This window comes from Phalacrocorax carbo, chromosome 6 (assembly GCF_963921805.1).
Source record: "Phalacrocorax carbo chromosome 6, bPhaCar2.1, whole genome shotgun sequence".
Taxonomy (NCBI): Eukaryota; Metazoa; Chordata; class Aves; order Suliformes; family Phalacrocoracidae; genus Phalacrocorax; species Phalacrocorax carbo.
The window spans coordinates 42,957,709-42,978,016 of record NC_087518.1 but is presented as its reverse complement, the minus strand read 5'-3'; the positions used below and the strand labels follow the sequence as shown (position 1 = coordinate 42,978,016).

General features: G+C 40.3%; 1 protein-coding gene across 9 annotated transcripts in view; it reads left to right on the top strand.

The window, feature by feature from the left end:
• Positions 1 to 20,308, top strand: part of NFIA (nuclear factor I A) — a 256,557-nt gene that overhangs the window by 213,581 nt on the left and 22,668 nt on the right. For 5 of the 9 annotated variants that reach the window (XM_064454944.1, XM_064454941.1, XM_064454945.1 and 2 more), the window contains 3 exons: positions 3,063 to 3,241; positions 5,777 to 5,942; positions 13,156 to 13,247. In XM_064454944.1, the coding sequence (XP_064311014.1) occupies positions 3,063 to 3,241; positions 5,777 to 5,942; positions 13,156 to 13,247 (437 nt within the window). The remainder of the gene's footprint in view (positions 1 to 3,062; positions 3,242 to 5,776; positions 5,943 to 13,155; positions 13,248 to 20,308) is intronic. The other 4 variants (XM_064454942.1, XM_064454949.1, XM_064454943.1 and 1 more) reach the window with 2 other exon arrangements.

Genomic DNA, 20,308 nt, shown 5'->3' with positions numbered 1-20,308 from the left:
GGAATGAATTTGATCCCAGATGTGTACAAAGGACAGTGCAGTTGCATAACAATTTCAAGTAATATTAACAAAGCTGGTGCTAGAATGAAATTTTTTTATAAGTGTTAAAAAATCCCAATCTATTTTTTACTTAATTAGAACTTTGCCACATAAATTTTCATTTCTTACTTTTATCTTCATCCTTCATCTTCCATTTGGCATATAAGGAAAGGGGGAACTATAAAAGGAGATACAAAGGAAGAGAGGAAGAATATGTTTTATATCAAAAAAATGACAGAAATGTTGCATGCTAATGAAAATTTTGTTGTAGTCATCAAAATGCTCACCACCAACTTTTGTTGAACAAATATTTGTGGCAAAATATTTTGACAAGCTCTAAAATGACTGTTGCTTCTGGGAGAAGGTGATGATACATTCATACCTGTAAAGTGGCTATGACATAAGTGTCATTAAAGCAGTTACACCTCAGGGGTTGGTGTGAGATCAGAGGCTGACACTGGGTGGAATTCACCTAACTGAAGATGTGTAGACTGGAGGTATCTACCTCAGAGCTAGTACCAGTGGGCTCCCTTCACAGCCACTGGTAGGCCAGTCAGCGTCATCAATGAAGTCTAGTCAAAGGCAGTGGTTGAGATAATGGCATGGATGAGATGAATGGCTCTCTAGTCACCATTAGTTCTGTTTAGTTCTCCATTGATTCTAAGATAATTAGCTCCATGGTAGACACCCACATTTACTAAGGTGAATCCCATATTATCTCTACCTTTAATAGCACACTTCAAAGTTACAGCCTCTCCCAGGAGTCTGGGGACAGGAAAATAGCCTTCATTTCTTCCTTTGAGGATTTGGGTTCTTTATTTGAAGAGTTTTCAAATATACTATAAATTAAGATGCAAACTGAGAACAAAACTATTTGTCTTAAAAGTGAATAAGAAATAATTAACTAGGTTTGTAAAAAACAAGAGATAAGCCCAGATGTGCAGACAGGTTGAACAGGCTGGGCACACAGGTGTTTGCCTTGGCCATGGAATAACTGTCAACATTTCCATAACAAGGAGTGTGGGATATGCTGCTTCTTGTTTCCTTTTCCCAAGTGCAGCATTGCAGAGCTAGCACAGCTGTGGGAAGACACTGTTTTCCTGTTCAGCCCACATGCCACGATACCTAGCTGTTATAAGATAGGTATAGCCCATGCTTTCAGAAGAGTTTCACTGGATATACATCTACTTTGATCAGAGATAGCTGAAGGCTACATGATACCTTTTGGTTCCTCATCTCCAAACTTTCTTTCAGTGGTGTTTTCCCATGTAGTACCACATATTTAGTATGCATTCTCTTTCTGTTGTGAATATTTTAAACCTTATTAAGGGGAGCAGACTGGGAAGACTCGTGGGGTTAACAAGGATACAGGGGAGCTTTTCATGGCAAGGATAAGAGCTTCATATTCATTCCATGTCAGCATATTAAGCATGAGTACAGCTCTTTTTGGTGGTGGTGTCAAAGCAGTCATTCCTATCCAGTCGTGGAGAAAGAAGTACATAGAAGTGCTGCCCAGCCAACCCATAAATGAATGTTTATAGGATAATGCAGTAGGTTTCCTTGCTGCTGTCTCTGAGTACAAGTTTTATCCACATCTTCAGGCTCTGAGTTTGCTAATGGTTTAATAATGCTTAAGAAAAAAATTATTAATAAAGTGTCGTATTAAACTGGCGATGAACAAAACTAAAAAGCAGATTTTAGCTTTTATTTCACTGAGGGTTTTTCATAACATTCGTCATGAAATGAGTGTTTGCTCATTTGTATTTGATTTTAGTTAACTTTCCTGCATCTCTCCAATTTTCTGAAAAGTGCCAAAGGCTTTTTCTTCCCTCTTGTATATTGAACTTATTTCAAAGCCAACACATGAGCTTCTGTAGGATATTACCTCCCTTACATAGCGCTTACCTAATCGGTTATGTGTGGTGTACAAGTGCAGTATATGCACCTGGACACCCTTGAAAGATTACTAGGATAGCATGCCAAGGGAGCAACAGGGATGTAATGATGACTGGTTGGTGAGAAACAAACTATGATGTACAGATGAGTTTGTGCACAACCAGATTAATTGGCCATTCTAAAGGAAGAGTGAATTCTCATTTTAGAGGGGAAAGGGAGAATTCACAGCACTATGTGTGGCAGCAGTTGCTATCTCATGGTGACAACTAACAGTGGAAACACTGTTAGCTCACAAGGGTCCAACCCAATATATCCTGAAGGCCAAAGAACTGGGCAAAGGTGTCACATAATGTAGGAGAGCATAAGACTCTTCAGCTGCACTTGTAGTTCTGCTGAAATCAGCTGAGGTTAAAATCTGTCATTGCCAATGGGCCTGTGTACATTACATCTTTACACCTTCACTGTAGTACATTTTCCAGGTGGCTTGTTGGCCCATAAATTCACCAAATTAAACTTCACCCCTGAAGGCAAGCTGGGGGCTTGCTGAAGATATGAGCCTAACATTATTCAGGAGAAATGTAAATGTAATTTTCAAAACTATCTTGCCACTTTGTGCATGTTCATTAGATGAAAACACGTTACTTAAAATAAATGTTCCTAAACTGAGGTGGAAAAAAACCCGCAACAACAGGAAGTGTTAGACCGTCTTTAAATTATCGACCATTTATAGTACAATATGTGTAGTACACATATGTGTAAATTGAAGTTATATGAAATGTCAATTAAATCAACCCTAATCTCCCAAATACATTTTTTATTGCCTGATTGATGAGGACTGCTCTTAAGGTGATGAATAGTTTTCACTTTCACAAAAGACTGCTGATTCCTTTATATGTGTCCACTAAAAATACAGAAAATCCTTCAAAATGTCTCGCTCCGTTGGCTTTCAGGATCTAGATGAAGTGAGTGTAGGACACAATGTGGTCTAATATTAATTGTGAAAATCAGATGTATAAACAATACTGTACATTTTTAAAAAAGACTAAAAGTAAAACTACAGTAGATTTAAACTGTTTTATTTTCCAAAGGCAAAACTCTATATAACTTCTTTGTTTTCTTTCCTATAGCAAGTCCACATGCAACACCATCGACTCTTCATTTTCCAACATCACCCATTATTCAACAGCCTGGGCCATACTTCTCACACCCAGCAATCCGCTATCATCCTCAGGAGACTCTGAAAGAGTTTGTCCAACTTGTCTGCCCCGACGCTGGTCAGCAGGCTGGACAGGTGGGGTTCCTAAATGTAAGGAAGCCGTTTTTATTTCTTCAGAAGTGTTTGTCCTATGTAAAATTAACCATGGGATTATGGGATTATTTTAACAGCACATTGCACACAGGAACACACCTTGAATAGTCGCTGGAAGAAAAAAAAAATGCTGCTACTGCAAAAATATTTAAAAAAAAAAAACAACAAAAAACCTCCCCAAAAAAACACTTGACCACATTGTGGTGAAATTAACTTAAACTGTCAGAGGAGCTGGTGATACAGTGACCTTTTGGGTCCCTCCACAAATGACTTTGCTGCATGCATTGTAACCCTAGTGGAACTAGGGTTAACAAAATATGAAGGCAGAATAATTTTTATTAATTATTTTTGAAGTTCAGGGGAGTGGGGGGGAAGAAGCAGGAAAAGGGAGGGTGAGAAACAGATGTTTCAGATCAGCTAAGTTCATTAAAAAAAAAAAAAATACTGCCTTATAGCACTTTAGATCAAGTTGACCAGTACTTGAACTCAAGATGTTAAAAGTACAGTTTATTATGGTTTGTTATTTCTGTAAGCAGTTATCTTTTCCCCTTATCTCTATGAAAAATTAAGCAGAGTTCCAAAGCTTCAAATAACCATTTTCTTCTTTTTTTTTTATTTAATTAAATAAAGTGAATCATCTTGCTATTATTGAAATAGCATTCCGGTCAAATACAGAATTTATAAAATTTATGTAAATCAAGTCTAAAATAATGCTCTGAATATTTCATGAAATGTAATGCATGTGACTTTTTCCAGCCAATGAAGTAATAACTGGCAAAATTACTGTTTCCCTCCTGACATACATACGATTGAAAGTGTTAATGAGAATTAGTTTAATTATTAGCATCTAATTTATTACACTTACTTAATAAGCTATATTGTTCTCGGTGCTTTCCTTTCCCTAGCAGAAAAACTGACTCTACTTATTCCAGCCAGTACTGGCTTTGAATAATGTCTGCAATATGTTAGCAGATACATTTATGTCTAGACAACAAATCAATATAGTGCTTTTCTTTTTCCTTGAGTATTCATTTGCTTAATTTATCCCAAACCATTCAGCATTATGAACTGTTAGCACACTCACAATGAACATACAGCAGGGGTCTTCTTGGCAGGAAAGGGACCTAATTGTGAGACAAGATAGTGTTTGAGAGATGTCACTAATATAATAGTTTATTAAAGGTGCTGGATGTTGGAAAAATAAATATCCCTGAAGGATTGCTTCTTACTGCAAACACTAGTAACTGCAGTCTTTGAAGTCAGTGGGAGTGCTGTTAAGTTAAATGCAGATGAATTTGAGTCTTATTTATGCCCTGAGCCATTTTTGCTCTAGCACAAACCTGATTTGCACCTACACGACTTTAAGGTCTTTTGTCAGTGCCAAAGCAGGTGAAATGAAAATAAGGTCCCAAGCATTTGTCAGTATGAGTATTTTGTCCCCAGTAATTCAGGCTAATGGAAACCCTAACAGGAATTAAAATATTATTTTCTTTAGCAGTACTTAGAATATGGATCTGTGTTTAAAGCTGAGCTTTTATCATCAATGGAAAAGCCAGTGCTCAGTGCCAGAAGAACTGCAGTGAGATCAATTTGCAGAGTACTGTCGAGAGTGATCTCATCATTTTTGTCACTAAAATGGAACACCCGATTCACAGGCTGTCCTACTTTCTCTTTATGATGGTATTTGGCATCTATCTGTATGATTTTCAAGTGTCCAGGCTGTATTACATTTTAAATGTAAACTTAACAATTTGGAGGGAAGGGTGGCGCATTTTTTAAGCCTGCTTCTTGTTTTTGTGGTACTTGAAAACACTTTTGCTATGGACAGGTTTTTCTGGTGATTAATTGAAAGATCACACTTGTATAGCTGGGCCCATTCTGCCTAAATGGAGGAGGTTTTTTGCCTAATGTGTAAAATGAAGCAGTTCTAAGTTCAGTTGTTTCTCCATATGATCCTAATGACAACTAAACTGTAAGCTACACTATTACACTATTGCTAACTCAAAAAGAGATGTGGGAGAGCAGTTACTTTAATATATAGTCATCCGTTTTCCTGTAATAAGATATCAGCATGACTTTTAAGACCACCAAAATGCTTGTTTTTTCTCTTAATGAGCAGTATCTTTAAGAAATTTACACTCAAGTCCTAGGCACTGATATCCTAAAGGTATAGCAGAGGCACGAAACTGGGGGATTTAGGGGGTCAAAAATACCGCAACTCTCACTGAGCATGAGGTAGGTAGTGGCTGCAGGAAATGTAAAGAGAAGTAGAATTTAATCCAGGGCAGTTCAGACCAGTTGCTAATACAACAAATGTTGAAAAACAAGAATTTCTGTAGTTTCACAAGGTTCACAGGATTTGAGACAGAGTTCCTTGAAGCCAGTGGAGAATTTGACAACAGCAGTTTCTTTGCCACCTCTCAAGTAACTGTAAATGTATTGCACATAGCTTTCAACTAGATTGTTACTACCAGAGGTTCCCAATAGCCGATTTTTAGTATAATTTTTGTCTGTTTGCTTGTTTTTTGGCAGCCCAATGGTAGCAGCCAAGGCAAGGTGCACAATCCATTCCTTCCTACCCCAATGTTGCCACCACCACCTCCGCCACCAATGGCTAGGCCTGTGCCTCTGCCAGTGCCAGACACAAAACCTCCAACTACATCAACAGAAGGAGGGGCCACCTCTCCCACTTCTCCAAGTAAGTATAGACGCAGCGGGAACCAAGGGCTAACAGCAGCACGTAACATGCTGCAGTCACCATCATATTGGCTATTCAGAGATAAGGACTGGACCAGCTCTCGGGAAGTAGGAGAGCTCTCTGCTCTGTATATGATAGACAAAATTCCGAGCTGGTTTTATATTAATGAGAAAAGAGTTAGCTTAAGGTTACAGTTTTATTTCTGACTTTGTTGGCATTTCATATAACCTCATATGAGAGAAATCAAGGCCAGTTTGCTAAGCTGTGACACAGACCTCAGACCTTTGAGATCTTGTTTACTGTCATGAGGAGGCAAGTTGGTATCTCAAGTCGGGCTTTAGAGGATAGATACTGCATGGAAGTCAGACAGATAGCCTCATCGAAAACATTGCTGCTTATACATACTGGGCTAAACTAACAACTCTTTCGAGTTCATTTATAGTTCTTTTGGGAATAAGTCTTCCTAGATAAACCCAGACATCTTTCCCTTATGACTTGGTTCCCGAGCCTTGCATTTTGGGCAAGAAGCTATGGTATTTCTTAGGCCCAGGGAGAAAGCTTTAATCCTCTCTCCACCACCCACACGGCTCCCATATGTATTTTGTGTAGCCACAAGTCAAATATACAAATTCCTGGATACACACTTGGGGATACCACTTTGGACTCACTCTTCTGGGAAACAAATGTGATTCAGCTGGGTTTGATGCTTTAAAAAAGTCTGGATGTTCAGGGAGTTAATTGTGAAATGATTTAATGAAGCTATGCTCAAACTGACATTTAAAAACAAAAGGGAAGCTTTCAGTGCTTTAATGGCAACTGTAGGGGACTTGCTCCACAGTGAAGGGAGTCCAAATAACATCCACAAACAAAAATCAATCTAATCGAAAGAGCAAATCCCTTTGTGTGCTTTTCAAGCTTATTATTTAAATGCTATATGCAACCACTGCTTGATGTGCAAAGAGGTATTCGCTATTCAGACCATGTGAAGCCCACATTTTTAAAGCTTTATATACTGTTCAGGAGATTTGCACAGGTTCCAGGGGGCATTTTTAAAATCTGGTAGCTCTTGGAGTTCTGCATTGCCTTCTGCTACGCGATAGTGCACAACTGCAAATTCAGCAAGATGCTCTGGCTCGCTTAGAAATTAAAATGGGTTTTAGTATGAGACAGTCTGGTAAGATTGTGAACATGATCTTATAGAATCAGGACTTCTAGAATTGATCAGCAGATTTTTGTTGAGCTAAGAAGTTGATTCATTCCCTCCCCTCCACTCTTCTTTCTGACCTTAGACCAACACTTGTGCTATCAGGAAGTTTTGACACTCTCTGATGGGAGATACTGTCTTTTAAGTCCTATCAATAAGACTGGTGGAATCTAAAAGGTTAATGTTTAGTCATAGTTATCACTGAATACAATCAGCAATGCCTTACTATTTCCTTGTCTTCAGAACTGGGAAAAATGAAACTAGGTCAGTATATATTTGTCATTACAGTTGTGACTCAGTTTACTGGCAGTGTGTGGTGTCTAAAAGAAAAAAATTCCCAACATCATTTTAGCAGTAATCTTAATGCTTAATTTTTGTGATACTGTGATCATATAAACAAGCTAAAAGCGTGTCTGTCCTCATTCTTAGCTGGCATAAAAACTGACATTTATCCACTGAAGTTCGCAGAACACCACCATTGGTATCGGTTCAGGCTGGTCACTGGCTCTGTGTTCAGCAGACAGCTGCCACATTAATTGGGAATCGAGATTTTCTCAAGAGCAGCCGTTTAATGGTATTTAAACAAAAGATTAGGAAAATAATTACTGTTTGTTAATTAGCCACGCTGATGTCTAAACATATAGTTCTGTACGTATTCAGGCATGCATCTTTTTTGGTAAGGGTTCTGAATAATAGTAACTTGAGTTGTAAAGAAGCATATAATTTAATTTAGGGACAAATTTTACAGAAAAGTAGATTATAGGAAATATTTTCTAAGAAAAAATCTTACATATATACCAAAGCCAGTGGAAGTGGCTGGCCACATAAAGAGTAAAACAAACCTAAGTTTCCTAGCCTCACAGTGAGAGTTTACTGGAAGGGCCCACTGGACTCCATTTAATGTGTCAATCAGTACCGACCCTCTATTTTCATCGGTGTTTATTTTTTTCTTAACTAAATATTGGCCTTCAAACAGCAAGTAGAGATTCATCAGAGTTTCATAAAAGCTGCTCAAAAAGGTGTTTTCCATGGTTACGCACTGCTCGAGTGCACCGGTTCTGGGAGTGTCGCTGGGTTATGGCTGACTGCCCTGCAGAGCTTTAGGATATTGGAAAGTCACTTATGCAACAAAGGCAGGAATGATGTTAGATTTTGGCCAGACTCTCTCCTTAGCTCTGTGGAAGAGAATGAAGCCCCCCCTCAAGGAAATGGAGTGAAAGGGGTTGGCATTTGATCTATTCTCCTTCCCTTTTTTGGTCTAGCAGAAAGCCCTCTGCAGAAACAAAATGCAGTTACGGCCCTACCAAAAATTGGAATATGGCCCTCCTGAGGGGTGCAGGAGCCAGGAGCAGCTGTTCAATACAGCATGGCCTCCTGGGAATGAGAGCTAAAAATCACAACAAGGTGGTTAATGATTCTCAGAGCAATAGTGAAACTCTCCAGCTGTGACATTAACCAAAACATGAACATTAGTGCTGTCCAAGGAAGGAAGAGCCTCTGGAGATGCACACCAGGGATTTGCCGCTACTGGGTGGCCAGGCATGCTCTGGGAGCTGAAAATTTCAGCTGCGAATCCTATCCCTTTGGAAAGCCAGCAGTTTCCTCAGTGAGATGACACAATGGAGATGGGATTCATGAAGTTTTAGAGGGTTCATTTTTCCTCCATAAAAAGCCTTTTCAATATAACACATCCTTGATATCAGAAGCAGTCCCAGAATTATCTTATCTGAGATCTCTTCTTGATTTTGTTTGGTTTGTAACCCGTAACAAACACAACACAATTATTTTCTTGAACTTGACAGTTTCTGGGTTTAATATCTCATTGCCCAAAGAAAACACCACCTCCACCACATGCCAGTTGGACTTTATCATAACTGAATCTGAGTGTTAGAATCTGTGGCCCTCATTCCTATGCAGAGTCGAAGGTACTGCCATCCTGTATATCATGATTTTTAAAGAGCTTTTTAAAACTAAATGTCGTTTTCTAAGGTTCATTACTCTACATGGGGAGAAACTTAGCTATTTTCTCTTGTTGGGCAAGATCGTTATCGGTTAATGTCCCTTTGCACAAAGCAGTTCTCGGGTTAAACAGCATTTGTGTCAGGATGAGAAGAATGATCTTGTGGGTATAGTACTGGATTCATAATCGGATTGGATTTCTCTCCCTTTCTCTGCTATGCATTGACTGAGCACCCTCCGGGCAAGCCATTTTAGCTTTTTGTTCACTCCTTTCCCCATCCATAAAAAAGAGGGTGATGACTGTATCATTTAAATTGTTAGAATTTGCAGTTCCCAGATACTCAGCTGCAGAATGGGTTGCAGTAGGAATTGCTGTACTGCACTGTGTTCCTCTGGTTAATTCTCTCACTACAACTCCACAACAGCTAAAGTAACTCTTAGTCCTTTGTGAAACAGTGCAGCTGTTTGTATCAAGCACATGTACCTGTCATCTTGGTCTGTAAAAGAAAGACCTAGTAGTACATTAGGTTATCACTCACCCAAATCATCTTTACCAACCAAAAGCTTGTCCTTTTAATCCAGAACTGTCTGATTAATGACACATTCCTATAATTAATCGAAATTATTTCAGGAAAGTATATTTTAAATTAACATTCTCCTACTGCAGGCAACTTTAAAATACATGACATCCCCAAAACTGCTTGTTTGTCTTGTCTTTCATACAATTTCTTGCCATTTTGGCTAAATATCAAAGCTGTCTCTGTGAGCAATGTTCTTTCTCTGCCAACTCCTCTTTTGCTTGTTCCTGAAGTGAAGTATCATAGCAAATTTGTGGCATCATATTCATTTCCTTGGCTATGGGCTATGATGTTGCAAACAATCTTTAGTGAATTCCAGTAGGAGAAAGACTAGGCTGGGCAGGAAGATGTTTCTATTCAAGCCCAATGGGCCAGTTATCAGCTAGTGTAAACCAGTGTAGATCTATGGAATTCCCATGGAGCAAAGCCTGGTCTCTGCCTGAGAGACCTGGCTTCTGTTCCTTTCCATGGTTTGGCTTTTCCCTTTCCTAAAAAAGAGTTTGAAGATCCCACCATAGGCTTAGCTATGTATACTGTAATATAATATGACCCAGCTTTAACCAGCGAGAGCAGTTTGCTCCGTCCTAATTTCGGCACAGAGTATAGGGATCAGAAGTGGTAAGACTTCCAGGAATCCCACCTCCAAGTCAAACAAGGGTATTTCTATGAAGACAGTAAGATATGGCTAAAAGTTCTGTTGGTGATAGTCTAAGGAATGCTGGGTTGCTCCCTTTTCTGAACCAAATTTCACCATAACAGGAGTCACTCCTAAAGTGTATTCTATGTCAGCTTAATATTCTGAGCCAAAATGGCTCCTTACACTCCGCAAACATCTTGTGACATTTTACAGTGAAGTGGGACTAGCATCTTGGGAGAGTCCAGTGTAAAGTCTGCTCTGCATATATGTAGTTTTGGTGCTCTGCTCTTCACTTCTTGGCTTTAGCAATGTAGTTATGTGACCTTAAGGAAATACCAAGCTGACATCCAAGTATTTTCAGAAAGCAAGTTAAACATAGTTTGGAGCATTACAGAAGAAAGGTATACACAGTAATTCACCCAGCAAGGTTTGAGGGGACTTTTATGCATATTATACAGTTTTCAAATGCTTTAGAATTTTGTTTGAACAGAGAAGCTATTTAAGACAGTGTTCTGATTGTTTCCCTTTGATTTTCTACCAAATATCGCAGCAAAAGTATCTGCCAACAGGGGACTGTAAACATGATCTTGAGTTCCTTCCCTTCTGAGTGGAACTTACCTGCTCCAAGGGATTAAATGGCCTCTCCACTCATTCTGCTTCCTTAAAAGTAGACCAGAAAAACCAAACAACAGATGTTTGATTTTTGAGCTTTGAGTTAATTTTCCTCACTGCAGAAGGAATTTTTAGCCTTGCATAACATAGGGTTCAGTAGTTAGTTAAAAAAAAAGCAGTACAGAAAAATATTAATGCATGGCACTAGCAACAGAGGTACACCCTTTGCAAATTTGTGGCTTCTTTGATTTAAGATAGTGAAAATTAAGATGGTAAAAAGGCAAGGAGACCATCTCACCAAATCTACTCAGTTAATTTCTTCCTTGATTTGCAGATATGAATAACAACCAGTGTACCTGTTCATACTCTAATATGCAAGCTACACTGCAATTTGCAAAATCATCTTAGAAAGATTAATTAGTACACTTAAAAATTCCTTTAAAACTTTGTGAAGGAAAGGTGTTCCTTGCATGATTTTTTCAAGTACTAGCAAGGTGTTACGTTTTTGGAGAGAAAAGCTCACCTCACTGGAAACAACTGGAAAGAATTTATTCTTAGAAGTCATAAGTGCCTTATCTCCCCTCGGATCAGTAGGAAAGAAAAGATATACAATTTCTGGAGTGATTTCAGGGGGATGCTCTTTGAGAAAGCAAAGCTGTCTCATATAATTTTAAGAATTAGGAGGCATCATGAGACGTTTGTGAGACTTGGATAGAGAGGGAAGGGAAGGATGTGGTTCTGCATGCTCAGACTTGGGAATTCCTCACCAAAGGGCTTTGTGGGGTGCAGAATGTTTTCATTGGTTCAAGGGCAGACTGGGTATTCACCAATGAGAAATTCCTTGCAGGCCATTAAATACAGGGAGTTCCTGAGCTGAAAATAATCAGAGGGTGGGAAAGTTATGACAAAGTAAATGTCGCCTGTTTTGACTCTTCCCTGTGCATCTCCTTACAGCCTCCGTAAGAGAGAGTACAGTGGATGACGTGGAGCATTAGTCTGATTCAGTACAGTCTCAAACCAAAGGCTCCTCCAGTGTGATGCCTCTTCACTGAACATTTGGCTTCAGAAAGGCAACAGACTTTCATTTACACAGACAACTCGATGTCTTCTCTGACTCTTAATTCACTTTATTTTTCTGTAACATTGAGGCCTGAACATTATATTTAGCTTGACTGGAATTTGGCAAGTAACTTCCTTTTTAACATTGTTTTTTGTCCCTTCATTGGACAGTTAGATTGTCTGGGGATTTTATTCAGCAGAATGCATTCCTATAAATATATTTAAAATAGACAGAATCACTGTTTGTATTAAGGCATCTATTTAGGTTACTTGAATTTAGATCTGAACATGCAAAAAACTAAACAAGGGGGAAGATTGCATGGAGAATTTTCAAATGAGGGGAAGACTGAAAATGCATTGAAAGCTTTTGGATGTGGAAGTACGTGGCATTGAGGACAGTTGCAGTGGAGAATATAATGCAACAATAAAATCATTAAAGTACTTCAAGTTTGGAAGTAATCTGGGTTCTTGGCTTGCATTGCATTTAATAGCTTTACATTTATGGGAGCCATTCCAGTTTTTAAAGGCAGCTTCAGCCTTCAGACTGATTGCACTTACCACCCCAGTGAAACTGCAACACATTAATTTTTTACCGAAAGGATCTTCCTAGTTTGTCAAACACATCAAGTGAACATTTTAGGGAGTGCAGACCACAGCAGTATGAAAAGCAAAACTTTATATTGAGAGAGAATGCCAGATTAGCATGAAATAAGGGTCTGATTCTGTTAATAAGCACTTCAGAAAATTCACTGCTATACAAAACTCCATTAAAACCAAAGATACCACATACTCGAGTGAAAACAGTCGGGCAATACCAGGACCTACAGAAGTCTCTTGTGCTATCCCAGCATGGGAGGGCCTACAGCGGCTCTCTGGGATGGAGGGCCACGCAGATGACCCCAGCACACTTCTCCCTGAGCGCATGTAGTTGCTGTCCTGCCTGGCAAGCAGCCGTCTCCCAGCAGCCTAGTCCCCTGCGTGTTTATATCCCCATCAGTAAGACCAAACCTTTCCAGTGTCTAAAACCAAACTCTTGCTCTCTAAAACGTTTGCACATTTCTATGTTAAACATCTGCTTAGGTGGCTCTGAGACAGTGTGTTTTGGTGTTGTTCGTGTGCAATCTAGTGCCGCTTCCTCAACGCATGTGTCCCTTCCCTTCACAGCCTACTCGACACCCAGCACCTCCCCCGCAAACCGATTCGTCAGTGTTGGACCACGGGATCCAAGCTTTGTAAATATCCCTCAACAGACTCAGGTGGGCCGCTTTCAACTTCTCTGTATGCCTGCAGCCTCTTCTTCTTCAGTGTACTCTAACGTGTCCCTGCGGAGCCAGCTGCATTGCCGCTGTCACTTCACCCACATGGTCTCAGTAACTACAGTGAAATGTCACTTGCAGTTTGTTTGTCTGTTGTGTTTTTTTGGGCTTATGTAGTAATAACGCTGCTTTCATAACTGGAAAGATCTCTCTTGCTTTCTAAGATATTGGCTTCTAGTGCACAATTTTTCCCTCTAGGACTGAGTTTTCAAAGACTTCTGCTCCAACCTGTTCCCTAGGCAGTGCATTTAATTGCATATCCAAAAGGAGCTCAGAGAGACCCATCAGGTAACAGCACACCTTAGTCCCCCACCAGATACAATGGGAGACTGCTCCAATGACTTCCATGTGAAAAAATAGACTCAAATTCCTGGTTGGCCATTTGCATGGTGGGCTTTGAGAGAGCAGGAGAATTTGTAATTGCGAGCACATCTGTTTCCTTACACAAAGGGAAAAAAGTCCAGTCGAGGCAGGCCTATAAAGCTGCGTTAACTGAATTCATAGTCCTGCTATGGTCAAATCAGAAGCTCAAGTAAACATTTGTGTTTCTTTAGGAGAAGGACAAGGTTTAAATGTGCTTTTTCCAAGCTGTATCAAATTCCCAGGGTCGATTAAGAAAATAGTTGTTGGCAGTTTTGTTAGCAGCTAATTTGAGCCAGATGTTGAAAAAATTAAGTCTGCGCTTAATATCACATTATCATGGGGGAGAAGGTATAAAAATGTGAGCAGAACTAGTGCTTTAGGGCAACCACAGTTAGTAGTTTTAAGTGATTGTTTGACTACGTTACAATTCTTTCAAAGGTCAACAGCAAGAAATATTTGTAATTTTGTTTTTAGCTGGCTACAATGACTAAAAAGTAATAATTCAAATAACTAGCGAATTGGGGAGTACTACTGCTAGCTCTTGTTAAGTTCTTTCAAATCATTTATATGCATCTGCATAATTAGTGTAGTTTAATGGCTGTCACATGCCACAGTCCACTATATGCATGAAGACAGACTCCTCATTGCAATGGCTTCAGCACCTACACTGTCAGTGAAACTCAAGTCACTCACTACAGACAATTTTCAGTTTACAGAGCTGCAACCAGATGCCTGTGAGCTCAATGTGTTTTCTTGCTATCTGTTCTTTGTGTACAATTTGTTAGGGGCTTTAGTTTATAGCTCTGTCGACAGCACAGGTTAAACTACATCGAATCTCAAACCTTCTCTGCATTAAATAGGGTCACAGAAAGTACACCAGCAGTGCAGAGCGGGTTTTAGCCCATCAGGTTCTGATTTTTTTTCATACCTTAACAAAATGCAGCCTGCACCCCACTTTTCAGGCCTCTTCCCTTTATTTGGTTCATGTACATGACAAGTTTTCATGCGCCTTTACATTTAAATCATATTTCTCCAGTTGTTTTGGAAACAACTGGAATACACAGAAATACACTGAAATCGGGAAACAGGAATGTTAAAGTCCTTAAGCATTTGGTATTTTCCTTCGTAGCTCAGGAAACTTGAAACCCTTTGGAGAATGCTACTTACCTTTTCCATAAGGCTTGAAAAACTACTAGTTGGTAAATTGATTATGTAGTACACAACAGTATTAAGCCTCCAAAGCATTTTAAAATTATTTGAATCCTGCAGCCTAGGTTTCTCAGATAAGTTTGTTGACTGTAAACTTTTATCCTCCTTATTTATGGCTTAAATCACTTTAAAGTGCTCTAGCCTTACTTTAAGTGCTTCTATGTAATGCAGTATCGTGAATAACAATGCTGTACAGTGAAAAACAATACTCAAGCACAGCTTTCAATTAAAGTCAAACATGCTGCAGTGGGTAAGGAGACTGGCTTCCAGTCTCTGACTCGAGCTGCATCTCTGTGCTTCTATACATCATTACACCACCACAACCCACTTGATACTAAATATATAATTTATCAGCAAAACTCACTACTTATTCATGAAACAACTCTGAAGCTGACTGTGTTTTAAATTAGAGAAGTGAGGTAAAAATTCTAACTGCAATGATTTGGGATTTACTCAGCGCTCCTCTAAACAAAGACATGCTTTTATGCACTTTTTGCAGGGCATTAGTGTATAGGACGATCACCTAGGATATTTTCAAAATGAAAATATAAAAACACATAGGACTGTGTTATTAAAAGCAGCTGGGGTGGCTGCTTTCCATCAGGATTTTTATAGTACATTCAGAGTCAGCCTAAGATATGGGTCCTGAGGACCACTAACTGCCAGCCCACACAGCTCCCTTAGACAAGAGGAAGCAGTGAGCACTCAGGGCTTCTGAAAGTCAAGCTTAAATATAAGGGTTAAGCAACTCTTTACTACTGGAACAACAAAATAAAAATGAAGGCTGTGTCTAAACATCTGCTTTTTTAAGATTACAGTTCAGCTACAAAGTACCAGAAAACATTATGGTCAGCTGTCTGGTGGCTCTGATTTTCTTTTCCAATTGGTGGGTCATTTGACTACAGACACTAGTTACGCATCATCATTGTTAGTCTTAAAGTGCTGCAAAAGTGGGTCTGTGCACAGGGATATGACAGCGCTGTTCAGCAGAAGTCATATTTCCCATACATGGGCATTCATGGGCATTCACAGAACATTGGAATAAAATCGCAGACAAATGTACAACAGCATGGCCAGGTTTGAGCAAGGATCATTCTGTCCTGGGCTGTTTTTAAACAACCAAAACCAGTACAAGCCTTTCTTAATGTGCATTTTAGAAATTAGCAGTAGACATTTCCATTAGCAGCATGTTCTGATTTACGTCACATTGCTTCAAATATAATCCCTTAAAGGAATTTTATAGAATTAATATATTTTATTTAGAAAAAGCATGTCTTCCTGTGTCAACAAAGGCTGTAGCAGGATGACAACTCCATGACAGCAAAGGCCAGGAAACAAACTGATTTAAGTCAGTAGTTCTGATTCAGCAACAAAAGCCCCAAAAGGGCTGTTGGCTTTGTCTGCTTTTAGCAGCTTCAAAACTTTTCAGTTGGCTTGTTTTTTCATACACTGCCTCTGCTTACCCCATCCATCACTCTGCCACTCCAGTGGCTCACCGCATAATTGTCCTATCTTGGGGGGGGAGTTATTTGAATCTAAATTTCTGTTTGAGCTATTAGAAGAAACACTTGACTTGGCATCCTCTGTATATGTTGACAAAAAGGCACAGGTGTTGTAACCTTTGCTTGATAAATTATTTACTTTTGCTACTTGACTCACAAGCAGTATGGGGGCATCAGCTTTTTAACCGCCTTTTCCGTATGCAAATCAGAAATACAGTATGCCTGGGGTACACAGTCTTTAGTTTCAAAAGCAAGCTGGTCTAGATACCTCATGACTAAGTAATAGATACGTCTCTCATATTGCCAATGACTTGTAATAAGGAGAGTGGTAGAGAAATGGGAAAGTACCATCACATTAATTGGGGACTAGCCTATCAGTAGCAACAACACTAATAAAGAATAAAGGGTGCTGAGTTTGGGGTTGTTTTTTTTTTCCTAACCAAGTGATGAAAGTAATTGTGAAACACAGGATATGCCCTCAGAGTATGTGCAGCTGGTAACACTAAATTAGTAACCTGTTCTTTGTGACCAGAGTTTGCATTGTCACTCGCCACTCTAAATGGTGTTTGCTGGTCTCTAATGCCCTCACTTTGCTCTATAGTACATAATTCCTTTAGGGATCAGTGTGCTGTATTCAGCATGCTGGAGCTCCACTCTACACGAAACATTGTTTACTAGTCTGAGTCCTGTTTGCCACCTACTTACCCTACATCTTCCTGGAAGTTGTACTTCGGAGGGGTGGGGGGTGCTAAAAACAGCTCCTGGGCAACACATGCCTGCTCCATCTAATCACTCCTACCTGCCAGTAGCCTGTGTGCCGTACACAGTAAGGTTACAAGGATGCACAGAACAGAAACTGCCTCCCACTGCAGGCACCCAGGCAGAGGATCACCTGCTTTACCACCTGTGAGAAGCTAAATGGTTTTCTTCTCTGCTTAAGAGAGAAAGTGTATCATGCACCCTCTTGTCCAGCTATTTCAGGAAAAATCCCGCTCTAATCTAGACACACTTTGTATCAGATCCATCCCAGTTAGTTATAAAAGTTAGTTAAGCACAAAACCAAATATTTATTCCCTTACCTTTCTCTAGGAAAAGATAACACTATTTTCTAGAAGAACAGAAGTAGAAGCTATTCCTATGTCTGCCTTTGCACAATCCCAAAGCTACAGGCAGATCATGGGTAGTAAGCCAGAGTCTTGTCTATTCACACTTTCCCTGGTGGGGCCCTAGAGCCACACAGCTACAACAGTGCTGTGGATAGAGCTCATCCTTTGTAACGCAAACCGATTGAAACAAAAGGCCCGTAACTTACCTAGCACACTGCAATAAAATATAAGAAAAAAAAAAAAAAAGGCAAGGAAGCTTATCTAGGCAGCAAAATGACCAGTATGAACACCAGCAAACTCAGAAGCACAGCCATGCTCTTGTGACCAGCCTTATAAAGAGCAGGTACAAAAATGCATGCTGTCAAACACGTCTGTAAGAGAGTAATGCTGCCCTGTAGTAAATAGGGGCCAGGTGGGGGGATTACTGGAGTTTAGCAAAAGGGATACTACGTTTATAGAATAAGGAAATTGCTAACTTCTTTACATCTGCTCCCGGTATCTTTGTAGCTTCTTTTAGGCTTTTATTTATCTCTCAAAAACCACCCTATGCCTCAGGTGCATGTACAAACCTAACTGTACAATTACTTTCTTTTCAAGAGACAAGGGAAAGACTATTTTACTTCCCCACAATACTTTCAAAAAGCAAACTGCAACCTGCAGTTTTTCACTGGCAGCGCTTTATAACAAAGGGCATGAGAAAAAAAAAAATGAGCTTTATGCTGTGTCTTGTAGATTAGCAGATGTGAGCTCTGTCAGACAAGGGAGGCAAATTCCAGAGTAGATGGTCCTTCTGCGATAACAGCCAGTCACTGCTGCCTAGACACTTAATTCAGAGGAATGTAGTGCAGGTGATGCCCCTCACTGCGGCTGGAGGCAGTGCAGGCAGAGGGGAGGCAGGGAAGCAGTCTCACAGCTAGCAAGGCCTGAACGTGTATAGGATTCATAGATCAAAGTCAGCGCCTTGAACAGGAAGCTAATGCAGTTCCTCCAGAGCTATTGCTTCTGCAGCTGAAACCTCGAGGCTGCTTTGTGCCCAGGTTCCATTGCCACCCTATGGAAGAAAGAAACCAGTGCACACATTTTTCTTTTGACAAATAAAACATGTGCCTTGCTTCATGGGGATTTTCCATTTTTGCCCCTGCCCCAGTGCCCTGCCCTTCGCACCGTCAGAAAGTGACGCAGAGTTGCCAGACTCACACATAGCTCGTGTTGATGTACTTCATTAATGAGTACCACAAGCTGCCTGTCCTCTTCTGCCTCTGCACCCTTCTCTCTTTCTCCCATTTCCTAGCACCCAGGAATTGCTCTGGTCAGAGAGGCAGCACCTGCTGGCCCTCAGGGAGGAAGGGTAAGGTCAGGATTTCATGGTACTGATGCAGTGTGCAAACAGCTTAGCCACCGCTTCACTTTGCAGAGCAGTCCGTGTTCAGAAAAAGTGTAAGGGGTGCGTGTGGCTCGTACATTGCATCAGACATGCAGAGAACATGAGAGGCTGCAGGAACAAGATCAGGCCTTTCATTTTGGGGGTTCTGAGCAGAACTATTTATAAGCCAGGTCAGCACTACTTGTCACTTAGGTGACTGTTCTTCCCCAGAATAAGAATACTTATCCTCCAGGCTAAATGCACCGCTTCTGTTTGAGCATGAATGAAGATGAAGAACACTAATTTGGAAGCATTTGTTCAAATCATTTCAGCCCCCTGAGAACTACATGTTCCATAAAGTAACTTCCCTAGGCCAGCATGCATGGCTTTGGAAGAAACTTAAGCTGCAAAGCACTTCTAAGCAGAGGCTTGACTGCCCCTTTCCTTCTCTTGGCCCGCAGCAACAAATGTACTGGCAGGTTCAGATCACTTAAATGCAGGAATACCATCTCTTCTGGGTAAAGAACAGAAATCTGCAGAGACCAGATATAAAAACGCAATTCTGGGGTGTGGGACTGCTACCTTCTAGAGCTGCTGAAGTTAGAGGGGTCACTTTTCTTCCAAACCCTGCAGGGAATGGGAAGCAAGGGCTGGTCTCCAACACTTAGAGCAGAGTTACACAGTGCCCAAAGTGCCATCTGAATTTTAGATTGTTCCTGAGCATATGTGAGCCCTATACCCTTGTGGATTACCTTCCTACTAGCAATTTGCAATTTGTGTAAGAGATGAGAGACACAAAACAGAACCGTTATAATGAACAGTTGAGCATGTGAGAAGAGAAAGTTGTATATGTGACCACTTAATTAATAGTAATTGCCTGGGCTGAAGAGCACTGAAGAAGGGTGGGTTCTTGTAGGCTTGAGCCCGATTATGACCACTGAAAGTTTTGATTCCTGAGGAAAAAAGTGTTTTGCTGCAGAACCAGTGGCACGAAGCGACTGATATGTGACCTGAATCTTGATGCTGTCTTTCATCTTCCACCCAGGAAGCAGTTAGAGTGGCCTGATCTTGAGGGTAGCCTGGAGGTGGCTCTAAAAATGTAGTATAAGTCTAGAGAGAGTGTGCACAGAAAAAGTGGTGTCAATCTCTATAAAGCATCAGCAGGTCTCAAACCCTGGAAAGCTGAAAGATTTCAGATCCTGCCTTTGCTTTGTTTTTTGCTTTTCTCTTTTGTTGAAATTAGTCAAGGAAATGCTGGCTGAACCCTTCATTGAGCTGAAATTGAGATAGTTCCACCATGATAGGAGCAAAGAGCCCGCACACAGCTGTGGTGCTCTTGATGTGCCCCTGATCACACAATAGCTCCAAAGCCACGCATCCCCAGTGCAGCATGAGTGTGAACATGCTGCTCTGATCACAGTTGCTAATGACAGTCCAGCGTGTGCTCCACAGAGAGGA